This window comes from Nelusetta ayraudi, unplaced genomic scaffold (genome assembly GCF_046127955.1).
Source record: "Nelusetta ayraudi isolate G7.1 ecotype Tasmania unplaced genomic scaffold, CSIRO-AGI_Nayr_v1 ptg000007l, whole genome shotgun sequence".
In the NCBI taxonomy this organism is placed as follows: domain Eukaryota; kingdom Metazoa; phylum Chordata; class Actinopteri; order Tetraodontiformes; family Monacanthidae; genus Nelusetta; species Nelusetta ayraudi.
Window position 1 is genome coordinate 1,782,435 of NW_027466057.1, and position 16,623 is coordinate 1,799,057.

The 16,623-nt window shown below is 47.6% G+C and overlaps 1 protein-coding gene across 1 annotated transcript in view; it reads right to left on the minus strand.

Annotated features, from left to right (window-relative positions):
• Positions 1–2,647: 2,647 nt before the first annotated feature.
• The window catches only part of hs6st1a (heparan sulfate 6-O-sulfotransferase 1a), a 65,260-nt gene continuing 51,284 nt past the window's right edge, over positions 2,648–16,623 (minus strand). The window contains exons 2-4 of the mRNA XM_076017753.1: positions 11,607–11,829; positions 9,426–9,674; positions 2,648–6,785 (exon numbers count right to left, since the gene is read on the minus strand). Of these exons, the coding sequence (XP_075873868.1) occupies positions 6,423–6,785; positions 9,426–9,674; positions 11,607–11,829 (835 nt within the window). The 3' untranslated portion in view covers positions 2,648–6,422. The remainder of the gene's footprint in view (positions 6,786–9,425; positions 9,675–11,606; positions 11,830–16,623) is intronic.

The window sequence follows — 16,623 nt, forward strand, 5'->3', positions numbered from 1 at the left end:
GTATAATGGGGGTCAGCCGGGGTCCCCCCCGCACAAAGTTAATTCACCACATTACAGCCACCAAACACTGGTGTGTGTTAAATTTTTAAACACAGATGGCGACGGCTCGCGGCGGCTGGCTGGTGTTTGCACCCCGCCCCGACATACTGTATAAACACACAGGCTTTTATTAGGATTAGTGACCTGTTGTGTGTGGTGGCACACAATAATTTCCATTTTTATGTTCTCCTGTGTGCATGTGTCTCTTTATGTGTAATCCATAAAGGGGAGTATATTATCACCTCCTCCCAGCAGCTTGTGTTTGGCTCTGACTCAGGGTTTGCATCCCAACCCATTTCTTCACCATCAACATTTATTAGACGTTTATGTTGAGGTTAATAAGTTTGCAGCAGAATCGGCTCTTTATGAGCTCCAGGGCTGCTGCTCCTCTCTCTCTTTCTCTTACTCTCACTCTCTCTCTCTCTCTCTCTCTCTCTCTCTCTCTCTCTCACACACACACACACACACACACACACACACACACACAAACACAGTAAACACACGCTTTAGCCCATAATGGGATTGCAGGATTCCTCAGATTGGACTCCCACTGGTGTCAATTTATAAGCGCTCCAGGGGCCCCAACGCTGCCCGGGAGACCAGACATTTCTGTGCAATCCTCTAATATCGTGAGGGATGATTTGCTGTTGACCTGGAAGGCTAGTAAAACCCAAAGACAAGGGTCAGATGATGAGTGCAGATATTTACTTGATCCTTTTTGTTTTTATTGCCAAAAGGGGAAAGAAAAAAGATATTAATCCTTCACTGGATTGCAATGCCGTGCAGTTTGCAGGGTATTAAAAACTCTGCAAATTGTTTGCGTGAGATTCATCCTCATTGTATATTTGGACACGCGTGGCCTCGGCCAATGCACGGCGCTGGAATGGTGTCAGAAACAGACGGGCCAACGGGCTCCGTGGTGACCAGCAGCCGTGCCAACAGGGCGCTCCTCCAGAACCACGATATCCTGGCCGCGGCACGTGCGAGCGAGGCGCTCGGTGTGAACTTATCTGCAGAATTCCACGCTGAAATACAAACCATGAATATGCCAGGGCCTCTTTGTTTGCATGAGCGGAGCGGAGTGAGGGACCGGCGACGAGAGGTTGCTGCGGCCAGTTCTGCCCAGCTAATAATGGACCCGAGCCAGAGTCCGTACAATCACCCCGAAGCTGTGATTCCACACTGCTGGAGCACTTTCTCTCAAAGCCTCGCACCACGCACACACACACACAAGCTGAAAGCTGCACAGCCTTGTGCAGTGGCTGGCTGGGCTATTATTGTTTGCTCAGTCCAGCTGCACTTGAAACGACGGCGACCCAGAGCTGCAGGGGGGATTAAATAGTGCGCTCAGTACAATGCAGCACAGACAGTAGCAGCTGCTAAAGGGTTGCCTTTTTCTGCTCCCCCACCATCATTTCCCCGTTTCACTTCTCACTCATGAGCAACGTGGTCTCCCCTCTCCGATTCCCCTCTGCAGGTCGCCGTCCAGGGAAATTATCTTCCCCTGCTCTGCCTCCAAGGGGTCAAAGTTGCCAGTTGATGAGTCGGGGCGGAAGCCTTTGCTCTGGTGTCCGTCCTTTTTGCATGATCAAGGACGCCGGAGTGATATTTATGCCTTTCCTTACCGTCTGTGTTTGGCCCCCAGCGGCGCCTCCACCCCGCCCGGCGGAGGAAGCATATTTGTGCGGCTGTACGTTCTCAGGCAGGCCCAGAGTGTCTGCAGATTGAATTGGGCTGTAGATCATTGTTGACATGGCAGAAGCCGTCACCCAAAGAGGGGACAGGCTGCTTTATGGGGTCATGGTCCTGTAGTACAAAAAAAAAGTCCTCTAGTGAGACAGAGATTGGATTCTGCATGGCCAGGTTTCCACATGGGTGGTGCAAAAAAAGTCTGATTTCAACATAATGTGGCTGCAGCAAAGGCTGATTTTATTTCTTATTTTGTGTGCAGAGGCAAACCTGCACAGATCAGGCTGTGTTTTCACAGCAGTGTGCTGAGTGACATACAGGGACACATAAATGACAAGCACAACACAGTCAGGGCTGTAAAATTTAATTATTTTAATTTGTGGCTTGATGATTCATTTTTGCAATCATAAGAAAACAAACCCTGGGTAATGAATTGCTGCTTTATGTGGTCCTGTGGTTAGTGCAGGCATGTGGTGCGCAAGAGAGAAAAAACAAAAAAACAACGCAGAACAATAAAACAATATGAACCAACGTGGTGGCTGCAAGGTTTATTTCTTATTTGAGTTTCTTGTGTACACCTGCAGGACATGTGACGCCTCTGGTGACGACTGCAGAGTTTTTACGGCCTTTACAAAATGTGACACGATGCACCTTCAAAAAGACAAAATTACCCTTTTCAGTCTGGAGTCTGCTGTGGAGACGGGTGCGCGGTGTGTGTGACAAACAGGGACGCAGAAATGACAAGCAGTGACAACCACGACGCAGTCAAGGCTGTAAAAATGAAATATTTTAATTGGTGGCTTGATGATTCATTTTTGCAATCATAAGAAAACAAACCCAGGGCAATGCATATTGAAGGAGCCAGAGAGAATGCACGGAAAAGATGTCTCCACACTCTTTTTTTTTTTTTTTTTAAAAAAAACACACATTTTGAGAAAAAAAACTAAACAAAATAACAAAGAATGATGTTAGCGACACCTGGGTTGTTTCATCATCACAAAGGAAAAAGCTGTTAAGACATCAGATATACATAGTGATGAGACATAAAATATTTGAGTATAGCTTTACAGCATCACTTCCTGGAATTATCTCAGTGAAAGGATTTTTTCTTTTCACACTGTTCAGGTATCAGCTTATATATATATAGAGAGATTCTTTTTTTTTTTTTTATTCAAAAAGAAAATGTCTGACGGACACCTGAAACTGGAAATTGCTGGAATAAAAAAAAAAAAAAAAAAAAAAGCTTTCAAAAGGCAGCAGATCAGTTTTTTTTAATTGAGTCGTCCACCATTAATGCAGTGCCAGATCACAGGCCAGACTTTAAGAGAGAGGGGGGGAAAAAAAAAATCCAAAACAAAACAAGAGGTTGTGAGCAGAACGCCCGGAGCTACTGCCTTTTCAAGTCTCCACTTCCGAGAGGAGGAGGTTAATAAAAAAAAAAATCAAAACAAAAAAATACATAAATGGGGGAGATCTCTCCTCCTGCGTGCGTCTGCGTTCTTTTGAAGGCTGCACAATGAAAAAGTAGCATTGCGGCTGTGAATGCATCCCACCGTCACCTCCACCTCCTCCTTATCCTCATCTCTCCTTCCCTTTGTGAATCATCCCCGATGTGAAAGGAGGCTGATCAAACAGGAGAGACGCGGGGAGGGTCCAGGGTGAATGGCTGGGCTGCACCCAGACTGTGTGGCGGGCGGCTAAATGACTGTTTTCACCTCGTCCTTCACGCTTCCTCAACTGCTATTGCCACTGCGCCAGGTATTATTACATTAATAACGGCAACAGAGTGCGGTTTGCAACCACTGCGTTGGGCTCCCGGGAAAGACATTAAACTTTTTTGTTACTACACTTGGTCGGCTCAAATCAGCGTGTGACATGTCTTTTTTTTCTCTCTCCAGTAACGTTCTGATCTTTGCCGACTTTACATTTGCTGATCTAATGGCCCAGATTCTAAAGCATTTAGGTTTATTTTGGGTTTGGGTTCATATCCTGGGTTGGATCATATATATCTATATTCAAATTCGTCAGGGAAGGAGAAAAAACCCCCGGAAAGAAACGTTGGTGCCACACTAAAATACTTGAGACTTGAGGTCCTGATACAGAACAACTCAATCAATCATCAATAAAATCTGATACGAGCTAAAAGCTGTATAATCTTTGGCCACGAACACCGGTGAATCTTTGCTCGCCACTGACACGGCTGAAAGAATGTTTCATATGACGACGAGGGACTTCGACCTTCTGCATGATGCGGCATTAATGATTAATAAGGTGTAACAGCAACCTGGAGCTGGATGCCGGGTTTAAACCTTCACTTGGGAGTTCAAAGTCTTTCACTTACGCTACATACTGTACAGTATGTGACTTGCAGCCTCAAGAAAACAACCCCAAGTTGGACATCAAGTTAAAAATCCGATGCACTGTTTTTCTTTTAAATGTCAAATATGTCATTTCAGCTGTCCGAAGTTACAAATTTAATCCATTAGTGTTTTTTTCTTTTGCCATTTACAAGAACAGGTTCAAAAATAGATTAATTAGCATGAGAGCTAAATAAATCCTCCCAAGCAAGAACTGCTGTTAGCGACAGCTGCTGCTGCTATTTTGATTTGATAAAAGAGCTTAAAAAGCACCTGACAAGCGAGGATGCTCAGGAGCAAAAACTAACTGATAGTGGAACAACATCTCGGAGCGATTGCTCCAAAAATAATTGTTTTTTTTTTGTTTTCGCCACCCATTTTGTTGTATCTGCTGTCAGAAGTAAAAGACATGTCACACAGGTGATAAAAAAAAAGGAAAATAGATAAAAACAAACAAACAAAAAAAACGTGGCCTTCTGACCGTCTACTGCTGAGCTGAGGAAGCAGGAGGGGACGGGGCAGCTGGGAGTTTTGCTCGCGACGGTCGCACACAAGACGCGTTGCTTTCAAGGGCCGGGGGGATAAAAGGAAGGTTTCATAATTAAAAAAATAAAAAAAATAATAAAAAATGAGGAGAACGGTTGGTTGTGGAAACCAGACATTCACAAAAACTCGAGACATTCTCTTGCACTCAGGCACACTATTTACAAAGGCATACACAGACGCCTACTGTGGGCATACTGTACAGACTATTTACACGCACACACACACACTTTTCCACACAGACACACACAAGTAGTCGGGGAAATCACTGTAGTAGAACGCAGACTTAACAGGACCCCAGCACGTAGAGGCACTGCTACCTCGCCCTGCGCCATTCTTCAGGGCCGCCACCGGTGGCGCTGGCGAGCCACAGGTCACCGGCGACGTGTTACTGTCCCATTAACAACCCAGCTCTCGGTCTGGACAGAAATGAAAAAAATAATCAGAAAAAAAGAGCGAGGGAGAGAGAGAGAGAGAGAGAGAGAGAGAGAGAGAGAGAGAGAGAGGGAGGGAGAGAGACAAGGCCTGGAAAATGCCACCCACTGCATTAAGGGTTTCACATTGCCATGGTGACCAGCAGTTCCAACAGCACATCTCGGGCATTTGTCTGATTTAAGGCTTCCAAAGCTCTGGGTTGCTGGCGCGGCGCGCTCCCCTGGCAACCGGCTCGTGCCCCTCGTCGCTCTGCATCGCACACCTGGACCAGAGTCGGCTCCGGAATTTGGGTTGTTGTGAAAAGACAAAGGCCGCCAAAAAAAAAAACAAAACACACAAAGACAAAAAAACAGAAAAAAATAAAGGGCAGAGGAGGAAAAAAAAAAGCTTGGGGAGCTTTGGGAGCCTTTAGCAGACAAACAGGCCAATTCTAACCCCCCCGACCCAACTAACCCCCCCTGAAGAGATAAAGATGCAAGGCTTCAGTGATGGCTATGGTCCGTCGCTCCGTCTATCAGACGCGCTTTGCTTTGACTTATAAAACCCGTTAAAAAAAACTAAAAAAACTAAAAAGGAATCACGTTTCTTTAGGCAGCAATGTTGGTCTCAGTGTTATTACAATTCTGCTTTTCGAAAAAAAAAAAAAGCATAAAAGGAAAACAAAACGACAAAATAATACCGATGAAATCTTCCTAAAATAAGAGCGAGTCACAAAGCGTGTTTTTCGGTGAAATGGCCGACTCTCTTCGTTTTTTTTCTCCTTCGCCTCTCCGTTTCTTTGAAGCTGAAAGCTTCAGCAAACATCTCCCAGCGTCCAGACACCTTCCCTTCGCGTCGCTCTCGTCTTTTTTTATTTCACGCACTCTGTTCATCTCAGGCCCAAGTTACGCAACACGCCGGAGATTTTTCTTGTCGGCGTTCGTGTCCGTGCGGAATCGGCGCTGCCCGCGAAGTCCACGGGTCCATTTTCAGTGGGGGAGAGATAGAGCGAGCGAGCTGGCGCCTCTCTTGGCTTTTCCGTTGATTTTCCGTCATGCTCCGGAAACGGGGCGCGGAGAACAAAGGGAGCGAGCGCGGGAGGAGGCGGGACAGACGGACGAGGCGCCCGGTCGTCAAGAAGAGGTATCTCTCTCTCTCTCTCCTCCGCTCGCTCGCTAATGATGCTGGGAGAGAAGGAGGGAAGGAGGGAAGGAGGAGAGGAAAAGAGCCAGCGGACGCTAACAACTGGGCGAGAGCTCGATAACGAGCACTCGATGCAGGCAGACAAACCCGGGTCCCGGTGGCGAGCACCCGGACAGTTCCTCGCGGCTCGCCGTGTCTCTACCGCGTTTTTCCACGTGCACGGTTCCCCCCTCGCTGCTACCAGCGGTTGATAATCTGGTTCATGTAGTCCTCGGTGGGGAGCCTGTTGGCCGCCGGCGCCGCCGGCGCCCCACCCGCCGCCACCGCTGCCACCTCCTCCGTTCGCCCTCCTCCCTCCTCGCCCTCCTCCCGCTCCTCCCGCTCGCCGTCCTCCGGCGCCGAGCTCAGGCGGCCGTGCTGCGACGGCCACAGGTTGACGCCGAGGCCCTGGCGGCCCTGCTGCTGCAGCTGCATGTGGTTCTTGATGCGCTGCTGCCGCCGCTCCTGCTGCCTGGTGTACTGGTAGCGCTGCTGGAACAGGTCCCGGGCGTAGTCGTACAGCTCCATGTCCAGCTCGTTCAGCTCCTCGATGCGCTGGACCTGAGGGAGAGGCGGGGAGCAGATGGGAAGAGAGGGAACGTGAGAGAAGAAGACAGAAAGAAGAGGACGGAGGAAGGCTGCAGCCAAGCAGATACAGATACAGCGTCCTTTAAAGGTCCCGAATCACGGCCAGCAGACAACTGCATGATTAATTATCCAGTTAATTGAATCACACAAGGAATTACCCGAGATCTCTAGAGATCTCTTTTTGCAAACGGCGTATTTAGCCCTCTGTTTCCAGCCTCCAGCATAAGCATTGGTTATAAAAACCAACGCTTTTTGTTGGGCCTTCCACATCTTTTTCCAAATAAACACCCAGTGAGGATGTTGCCACTAACCTGGGAGCGGTGTCAGAGCCCCCTGTGACATCACAAAGGGATGACACTGAGTAAAACCATGTGTTTTAGCTAGGGCGGCGACGATTCCTCGAGTCATTCGAGTAACTCGATTACAAAAAAACAATCGAGGGATTTCATCTGCCTGGAGGCGTCGTTTAATTCAATTTAAAGCTCACGTTGTGCGACACAACGTGCTTCCGTCACCAGGCCGTCGCCCAATGCAAATCGGGAGAAGACGGAAGCGGTCTTTTGGCGACGGTACCATAGCGCCGCAGTTTCACGTTTCTGGGACGTTCCCGAAACGCGCCCGCGCCGCGACTGGTGCGATAAAATATTCGATGGCTGCAGCCCTAGTTTTAGCCCACATCTGAACACATTGTTTTCGCAACATTAAATTGGATGAAAGCAACACAGAGCATGAAACTATTTTGTCAACCTCCTCCGCTGGGTGAAATGAGGGAATGATTCACCTTCTCGTTGATGTTTGAAAGGTATTTTGCGGTATTACGTAAGAGAGGAAGAATTCATCTGTAAACCAGGCACTGGAGCTAAACTTTACTTCACGCTTCATTATTATTTGCGGAATCTGAAACGGAAAATTACGTGATGTTGTTGAGTAGTTATATAAAAAACAAACAAAAACGAAATGAAATAAATCCCCCGAGCTCAGCGGCAAACTTTTTGTGTTTGTTCGTCGACGTGCCACTACGTGACATTTGTACAAAAGCTTTGCAGGACTTATGCGCGGAGAGCAGCGCAATGTGTGGTTTGGCTGACAGCAGCGTGTTTGATGTGGGGTTGCGCAGCGCGGCTGGCTGGCTGCATCGCTGTGCATCATCTGGTGAGTGCGAATTCAACGCCGGAAGCTTGGTGGGGGGGGGGGGGGGAGAGAAAAAAAATCGGGGGAAGTGGGAGGCGTTTGTTTAATTAAGAGAGCCCCCTTTGAAATGCGCGACGGAGTGCCGCATTTGATTTGTGGGCAGTTGCGCGCGAGAACAGAGGAAGCGGCGCATCGGCGTTTGAAAAGGAGAGATGTTTGATCGGCGGCGTGGGCAAGGTTAAGCCGGCCCGCTGCCAGCAAGACGGCGAGGGGCCCTAATTGTCAGCGACCGGCCTACAGAGCATGCAATCGGACTCCTCGCGACGGGCAAAACAATGAAAGCATTTGACTTCAAAGCCAATTTTAAAGTCAGACTGTGTTGACGCCACGTCTTCTCTTCCCCGACCATTCCACCGGCCGACCTTCACGTCCTCCAGCCGTCCGCAGGGCCGCGTTTTCATTTTCTTTTTTTCCTCTCCTCCCTCCTCAACAGGTTTCGATGTAGAAATCACCGGTTCTGCTCCCCACTGGAGGATATTTTCGCAGGTAAAAATGGGTTTTGGCGCAGCCACACTGGCCCGATCAAAGTGTGAAGAACACGTTTGAAGCTGCTGTGTTTGTATCAGCGACAGCCATCCAAACTCATTTCACGGCAATAGAAAAACCGCTGTGTTTACTCTCTTCCTCCCCGTCGACTCGCCCTCCCCGATCCTCCTCTCCCAAATTATAATGTTTGCTCCCCCTTTGAAATACTGTTTTCCTTATTTCCCATTTATAAAGGAATGTGCCACGGTTGTCACTTCTTCTCCAGGGGAGATATCAGTTATTGACAAAAATCACACTGGGAAAACAGAAAACATCTCAATTTAAGGGAAATCAATGAGGGAACTGCAGGGTTGTAAAAAAAAAAAAATGTAAAGGAAAAAACAAAACAAATCTATGTCCAAACGCATAAATTCATTCTTCCATATGTGATATTTAAAAAGACTCGCAGACTGAGGTCTGCCAAGTTTTAAAATAATTGATGGAGTGTTGAGAAGTTGCAAATGCAAGCAAAATATGGCTCTTATTAAAGGCCAAAGTTGGAAGATGTATTGCCATCTAATGGTAAGAAAGTGAACTGCAGTGTTAATGTTCATCACGACTGAGGAAATCTGGTCCCGCAATGTGACTCCTTACAAGTGGACCTGCTCTCTGTGTAAAAATAACAGCTTATTATTAGTGGAGGAAAATGAGACTTGACTAATGTTAGCGACTTTATCCAACTAAAACGATGCCAATACATCCCTTTGAAATTGTACACACTGGGCCTCAAATTGGCAGAACATTAAAAAATCAAAGACTGTTAAAGGAGACTGCTGAGCACAGAAGCGAAGTGCACGACTTTAATTAGTTTCTCTTTTTATCCAACTGCTGCTGCACATTCTCCGTCCATCCGCAGAGCTGCAAACCACAGAGACGCGGCTGCGAGCAAACACGTACCGTGGCGTTGTCCAGGTCGACCCCTGCTGCGCGTGTGCTGTTGTACTGCATGAAAGGCCTGATGAAGCGCAGCCGGAAGGTCCGCTCGAACAGGAACTGGGTCTTCCTCTGGTACTCGGTCAGGCCGAAGAAGGCCATGTCCCGTAGGTTCTTCTTGGCCGACTCCAGGAGGAGCTGGGCCCGCTTCTTCTCCGGGACCGTGGACATGTTGTAGCAGCCCACCAGGCTCAGGTCGGCCAGCATGCGCACCTGCAGGCGGGGGAACAGGAATTGAGAGGAGTCTCAGGACTTTGGGTCACTTTTGATAAATAAATGAACTGAAAGTCGACTGCAACGTTATTGTCAGTGAACAATAGTTGACTTATTTTTTTTATTACTTGTGATTCTCAGAGGTATGAGAAATAAGATAGAACTAAAAATAAGACTATTTGTTTTAATGAATGCCATTAACAAAAGGTGAAAATAAATTTTCTGAAAGTTCAAATATTTGCATGTCGGCTTAAATGGGACTAAAACATTTCAGAAGAATTCATATAGCTGTGTGTTTTGTCCATTGTCCAACAAGGCCTTATTTTCTAGCTCAGGCATTGCAAAAAAAGATAAAATATTCTGAAAAATAAATGTCAAAAATCATTCATAGAGCTTTTTAAAAATGCAGCCATTTCCACATATTCAGCACTAAATACTCTGTAATGTATTTATTTATTTATTTTTCAAATTAGATCAGACTTTCTCCTGACGGAGCCAAAGCAGTTTGGTTTGTTGCTGGAGTTGCTCTACAGTAGGCACACGCCGCCTGCATACTGATTGGGATGCACAACGGTACACAGTGTGCGCCGCAGCCTGCTGGTCCACCAGGATGTTTCAAGTGTGTGTGTGTGTGTGTGTGTGTGTGTGTGCGTGTGTGTGTGTGTGTGTGTGTGCGTGTGTGCGTGCCACATTCATAAGTTATTACACCCTGAGTAATAACACCCTGCGGCTTAGATGAGATAAGCCGAGCGACACGTTTAGGTGGGAGACTGAGATAGCACAAGAAAAGAAGCTGTGAATTTGAGGTGTTTGTTGCCAGCAGGCAAACTCCTTCCTGGGTGTATATGTATGCGAGTGCGCGCACGTATGCGCTCTGGTGGATACAAATCACCTTTTAAATATTGTTGAATTCCGCCAGGTCTGAACGCAATGGCGACGATTTTCAAAAATCAGTTTTGAAGTCTGTTTTTTCTTATGGTGTCACAGGAAGAAAAAACAAAGAAGCAATCTGCAGTGTTCGGATTCTACTTTCTTATCAATATTCAGCAATGAAGAATCAATCTACTGTGTCTTCATTTTTTCATTTATTTTACTGCAAGGATAAATTTAATAAGCCAATTTTATATGAGGCACCCATGTGGAGTCTGACTGGGCTCTTGCTCATTGTAGTTGTTGAGTGATGCTGTTGCTTAGAGGGCAGGCACGCAACATTTATATTTGATAAAATACTACATTTTAATCTCGTGCATCTGGAGCTCTCATTACTTAAAATAAATGTCAAGTGATAAGAAAAATAAAATCAATAATAAAGGGGCAGAATCCTGCAACTTCTCGTGAAGAAAACCTACTTTGACTTCACTTGCAAAGGCCAGGCCTGTTTGTTGGTTTATTTATTTTTAATCAGACTGGCAAGTGGAGGACAAAAGGCCAAATTATGTCGCAAAGTTTGAGAATCGGCCTTGGTTAATTGGCCGACTAATCGCTCTGCCTCTACGAGGTGGCTGTGATCGATGGCAGCGCCGGGCCTGAGACTGGCGGCTGCTCTGCTTCCAGCGAGAATTCGGAGACGCTTCCGAGAATCTTCTCCTCTCTGTCGGCGGCAGCTCATGGCTCACAACCGCAATGACAACCGGGCGAATAAGAATGCAAATTATCGATTTACTCATTTATCCTCAGTTGATTGACCTGATCGATCGATTAACGATTAATTGATAAGCAGAACCTAAATTTCACAATGAAAAATGTGTAAGGAACCCTTAAATAATGTTGAGGGTCCAATGTGACCCATTTTTACATTTTTCCAGATCTTGCCTTTATTGCCTTTTATTTAAAAATCATACTTCAGCTTCTCTTGGACTTTTTCCCCCCTCCATTCCTTCCTCTCTCTCTCTCTTGTTCTCTCTCTCTCTCTCTCTCTCTCTCTCTCTGTACCTGTCTGTTATTGGCCAGGTTGTAGGGACAGTCCATGAACTGCTGCAGCGTGCAGCCCGACCAGTCGGAGCCCTCGTAGCAGGAGGGCAGCTCCTCGGGCGTCGGCGTGCGTCCGTCGCACATGTGCAGCGAGGTTTTCCACGTGGCGCCCCGCTGCACATGCCGCCACTCGCTGAGGTATCGAGACACTGGGTCCCTTAGGAGAGTGATGTAGTAGAACTTCCTGTTTGGAGACAAAAAAAGAGAGAGAGAGAAAAGAGGAAAACGGTTAATGTCGATGCGTCTGGTTGGTGCGAGCAATTACAGAAGTTGAAGCTCCCATATTCGAGCCATTTTCAGATCTTTATTTTTCATCCTTGACTTAAGTGCTTGCACAATTCCAGTAATTGTGCTCCACAAATCGGCAGAGCTCCAGAAAACAGCACACTGAACCTTTGCTGGACTTTTCAAATGTTTGGAAGGAGACAAAGCCAAGGCGGCCATGAGAAAGTCTGTGAAGGCGGAATAAACGACTAACAGAAGACGTCACTAACTTGGCAGGGGTATTAGCACCCTTTGTGACATCACAAGGAGATGATTTACAGAACTGGGAATTTCAGTTAACGCGATTAAATGATGTAAAGGATGAACTCAGCTCATTTCTGGGGAGTTCACTTGACTTAAAAACACACTGGGAAAGTGAACTATGGTAAAACCTTCATACATAATATAGGAAATTTAAACTGGCACTGCTGCACAATAGACCATTATTTTGTTAAAAAAATAAAATAAAATTCACGATTAGAGTAAACAGCAAACATGGGCAAAGACGAGGCTGTGCAGTTCCCCTGCTGCCCATGTGGTGGCGGCGTTTACATTGCTCTACTGCGGCAGCTCGCTCTGCTCGCTCTGCTCCAAAAAGAAAAGAAAAAAAAAAGAAAAGAAGAAAGTCTGAGGGGAGGGAGGTTGTCATATTTAATACCCTATTATTTGCATTTACCAGAGGAGGCCCTGTGATGTGCAGAGGAAATCTGCATGGCGGACAGGAAGTCAAACTCAAATGAGATGGCGGGGAGGAGGAGGAGGAGGAGGAGAAGGATGAGTAGGAGGAGGATGGGGGAGGCAGAGGGAGGGGGGCCAGAGAGTTGATTTGTCGGCGGGGAGGAGATCGGGTCAGCGCTCGGGCCGCGGCGGCCGCGCAGGAACCAAAAGTGCTGGCACAAGCACATCTCACCGTTGCAACACACATCTCCACGCAGCAAACATCATTTGGTCTCCAGTCCTAATGCACACACACACACGCACACACGCGCGCACACACACACACACACGCACACGCACACGCACACGAGATGACTCACACACCACATCAGAGATACATACAGCCGTGGTGGTTCTGCTCTTCCGCGGCGCTGTGATGGTGCAGCGTCGCTCAGCGTCTCGAGACGCAGACCTTTCCGGGCCTCCACACTCCGGCTAATTACTGCAATCTAATCAATCAACTCGTCCTCATTAGCCGCACACACGTGCTACATGTGTACGCGCCGCATCTCTCTCTCTCTCTCTCTCTCTCTCTCTCTCTCTCTGCGCTGTTATGGATTCGTCAGGGCTGACGGACGGACAAGAGCGGCTGATGGAAAACTGCAACGCAGAATCACGCGGCTGCACTCTGCTCCTCTCCTTTCCTCTCCGGGGTTCGCATCACGTCAGTGGAATGTTGACCCGACAAAAAGAAAGAAAGAAAGAAGAACTTCTACCACGTCACCAGTGTTGGGGAAGTAACAAATTGCGTCTTTACGTAATTTAATTCCAAAATAAGTAGAACTAATCAGAATGTGGAATTTTGTGGGAAACAGTGCTCCATTCAACCCTCAAGACTGTACATAGCACAAATAATAATTGAAAAGTAATCTAAATGTAATCAAATGTGTGGTAGTTACATTACTTTGACAACGTAATTGAAACAGTTACACTGCTTTTACATTTTCACATTTTTTCCATTTCCAATTGGGTAAACTTTGCTATTGCATTTGCAAAGTAATCTTTTCAACACGAACTATCACCAGCAGCAGCAGCAGCAGCAGCAGCAGCAGCAGCGGGAGCAGCAGCGGGAGCAGCAGCAGCACATCCTGCTCGCCCCCACTATAAGCTGCCCGGCTGCACACAGAGGGGCTGCCATCGCTGGATCTCTGGCTTGACAACACAAAGCTCGGCGGCAACAAGGGAGCTGGGAGATGCACAGAGGCCACAAAGCGCCGAGTGTCACGCAGCACAGTGGCATTGTCTGGATATTAAACCCGGAGTGGCTAAAGCCGCTCAAATCCGAGCGTCCGCGGGGAGCTCCTGGACGAGCAAAATAACTTAACCCTCGAAATCCGGCGGCCACCGAGGGTCGCCGCGCAAAAACAAGCCCTGCGACGAGACAACTCCTGTCAACAACTTTGGCCTTGCGATGCACAGCAACCACACCCTCCATCTGTAGCTGCGGCGCTGACAGATCCCTGCTAACAGCGACGGGGGGGAGGGGGAGGGGAGAGTGTGTGGGGGTATCAGGCACAATGACGCGGATAAAAACCTCAATCTGGCGGCAGCTGGGAGATACCAGGCAACAAAAAACAAGCGCACCCCTGATCTGGAGGCCAACGGGTAGGACTGGCAACCACAGAAAACATCCATCTAAAATCCAATTGAACAAAAAAAAAAGAAAAGAAAAAAAGGCTCCCGTCTGGGTGTTTTTGCAAAAACTTGGAACTCTGGGCAAAACTCGCAACATGTGAGTGAATGGCACCACAATGGCATTAGCCCAGGGGTGGGCAAACTTTTCAACTGGAGTGGTTTGGTGAGCCACCTCATAGGAGAAAAATATATCATGGGATATGTAGAAAACGTGATGTAATTAATGTCTTTTGAAAATGAACAAAAGCATTACAACAAAGAATCAGTCTTTGAAGCCCCGTGGTAATTAGCTCTTCACTGAAATGACTCCTGAAACACTGAAAACATTGATGAAATACAGCTTCTTTTTTTTTTAATTACTTCCTATTCAAATAATTTCTTAAATTCAGTGGGCTGGATTAAAAAGCTTAACAGGCCGCATATGGCCCACAGGCCATAGTTTGCCCATGCCTGCGCTAGCCGTAAGCTAGGAGGACAGCTATCTTTTGTCGCCAACTTTACATTCCATCGTAACATTAAAAAAGTAACTCAGCTTATTAGTTGACTTGACAGGCTTTATATTTTAGTCATCAGGAGCTTAATGACTCTCACATGACATCACCTGGCAAGCCTTAACAGACGGGCTTATTCTCCAACATCACTGGAGTTATTTTCTTGTTTTGTTTTTTTAAACAATAGCCTGGAAAAAATGATCCCTGCGCACCGAACAAATCTGGCGGCTGTGGGAGGAGGATCAGGGACAATGAGGCGACTAAACCCTCAATCCGGCGGCGGCTGGGAGTTCCCGGGGAACAAAACGAGCAAACCCCTCCGATTCCCGCATCTGAAACTCCAAATCCCATCAACCTGACGCAAAAAAAAAAAAAAAAATCTCTGTAATCAGGGGCGAGAGAGGGAGAAAGTGAGAGAGTGAGAGAGTGAGAGAGAGAGAGAGAGAGAGAGAGTGAGAGCGGGAGGCTCAGTCCGACCGGAGCCTGCAGGAGAACCGGGGCACATTATGGAGATTCCTGTGATGACATTATCAGGATTCCTAACACTCCCCAGAGTTAAGGGTGTGTATGTTTGTGCACAAGCGAGCCTCTCAGTGTGTGCGTGCGTGTGTGTGTGTGTGTGTGTGTGTGCGTGCGTGTGTGTGTGTGCCCTCCCGAGTGAGACTTTGCCTATTAAATCAGCCTTGACATTTTACCCCTTTTGGCTTCTGTTCTCCTGAAGAAACACGGTTCTGTTTGGGCCCCGTCGTGACGCGGGCACGAAGGAGAGAGAGAGAGAGAGAGAGAGAGAGAGAGAGAGAGAGAGAGAGAGAGAGAGAGAGAGTGAGAAACAGCCGAGGAGGAAAAAAAAGAGGGGGAGAGAGGGAGAGAGAGAGAGAGAGAGGAGGGGGCGGAAGAGAATTTCAATTAGTTTTCTAATACTGTGAAAGCAGTGAGGGCCCCGAGCCCAAGTGATTAATCAAAGTTATGGCTCCGGCTATAATGAAGGCTCGGGCATATTACCAAGCAAAATAAATAAATAACACACACATAAACACACTCGCTCGCCCACCCTCTCTCTCTCTCTCTCTCTCCCCCTCTGACTCTCGCACGCTGGAATTTATGCAACTCTCCGACCGCCCCAAATAAATGATCTTAAACGGCGTAACCTCCCGTCGCGTCTGGCGGGTCGCGGTGCCGCGGCGGAGAGACTCTTCCCGCCTTAAAGCCTAATGATGTCTGGCCGCGCGCTCACTTTGCACGGTAATGACGGTTCGACCCACATACGCACGCAAACAACACAAACACTTTCTCTCACGCACGTTTCGCAGAGCTACTTTTGAGCGAGGCCTCACGCGTTCCAGTTCGGCTGAGCCCCCCCGGACTTTTACCGCGACGCTCACCTCAGTCCCTCACCTGTCTAGAAAAATGACATCCAAAAATACGACCTGGACAAACCAAAATGTCTCCGATACGGGTCGCTTGTTGTGGCTTTTCCTGTTAAATTTCATGATAAAGCTGCACCAGTAGTTTGATAGCAGACACGCCGTACTGGGACGCGTGCGAGCTGACGGTTTTTCCTTCTCCCTCACAGGTGAAACTCCTCGCAGTCGCAGCAACTTGTCAAATCGGCTTCATAGCTCAAACGCGGCGCTCGCTCCAGTCTCCGGAGGCTTTAGCGCGCCGTTCCCGCGGCTCAGCGGGCAGGAATTTTTTTTCGGAGTCGGAGAGCCGAGGCTGTTTGAGAACGCAGCCTTTCTTTTATTTTGAAAAGAAGGGAAAAAAAATAGCCGCTCCTCCCCCGACGGGCCACTTCATCTGGTTATCATCAGCAAACGGCCGTATGAGATTTGTGAGGGGTCAGTCGTGTTTGACCGAATGTTTGAGTTTTT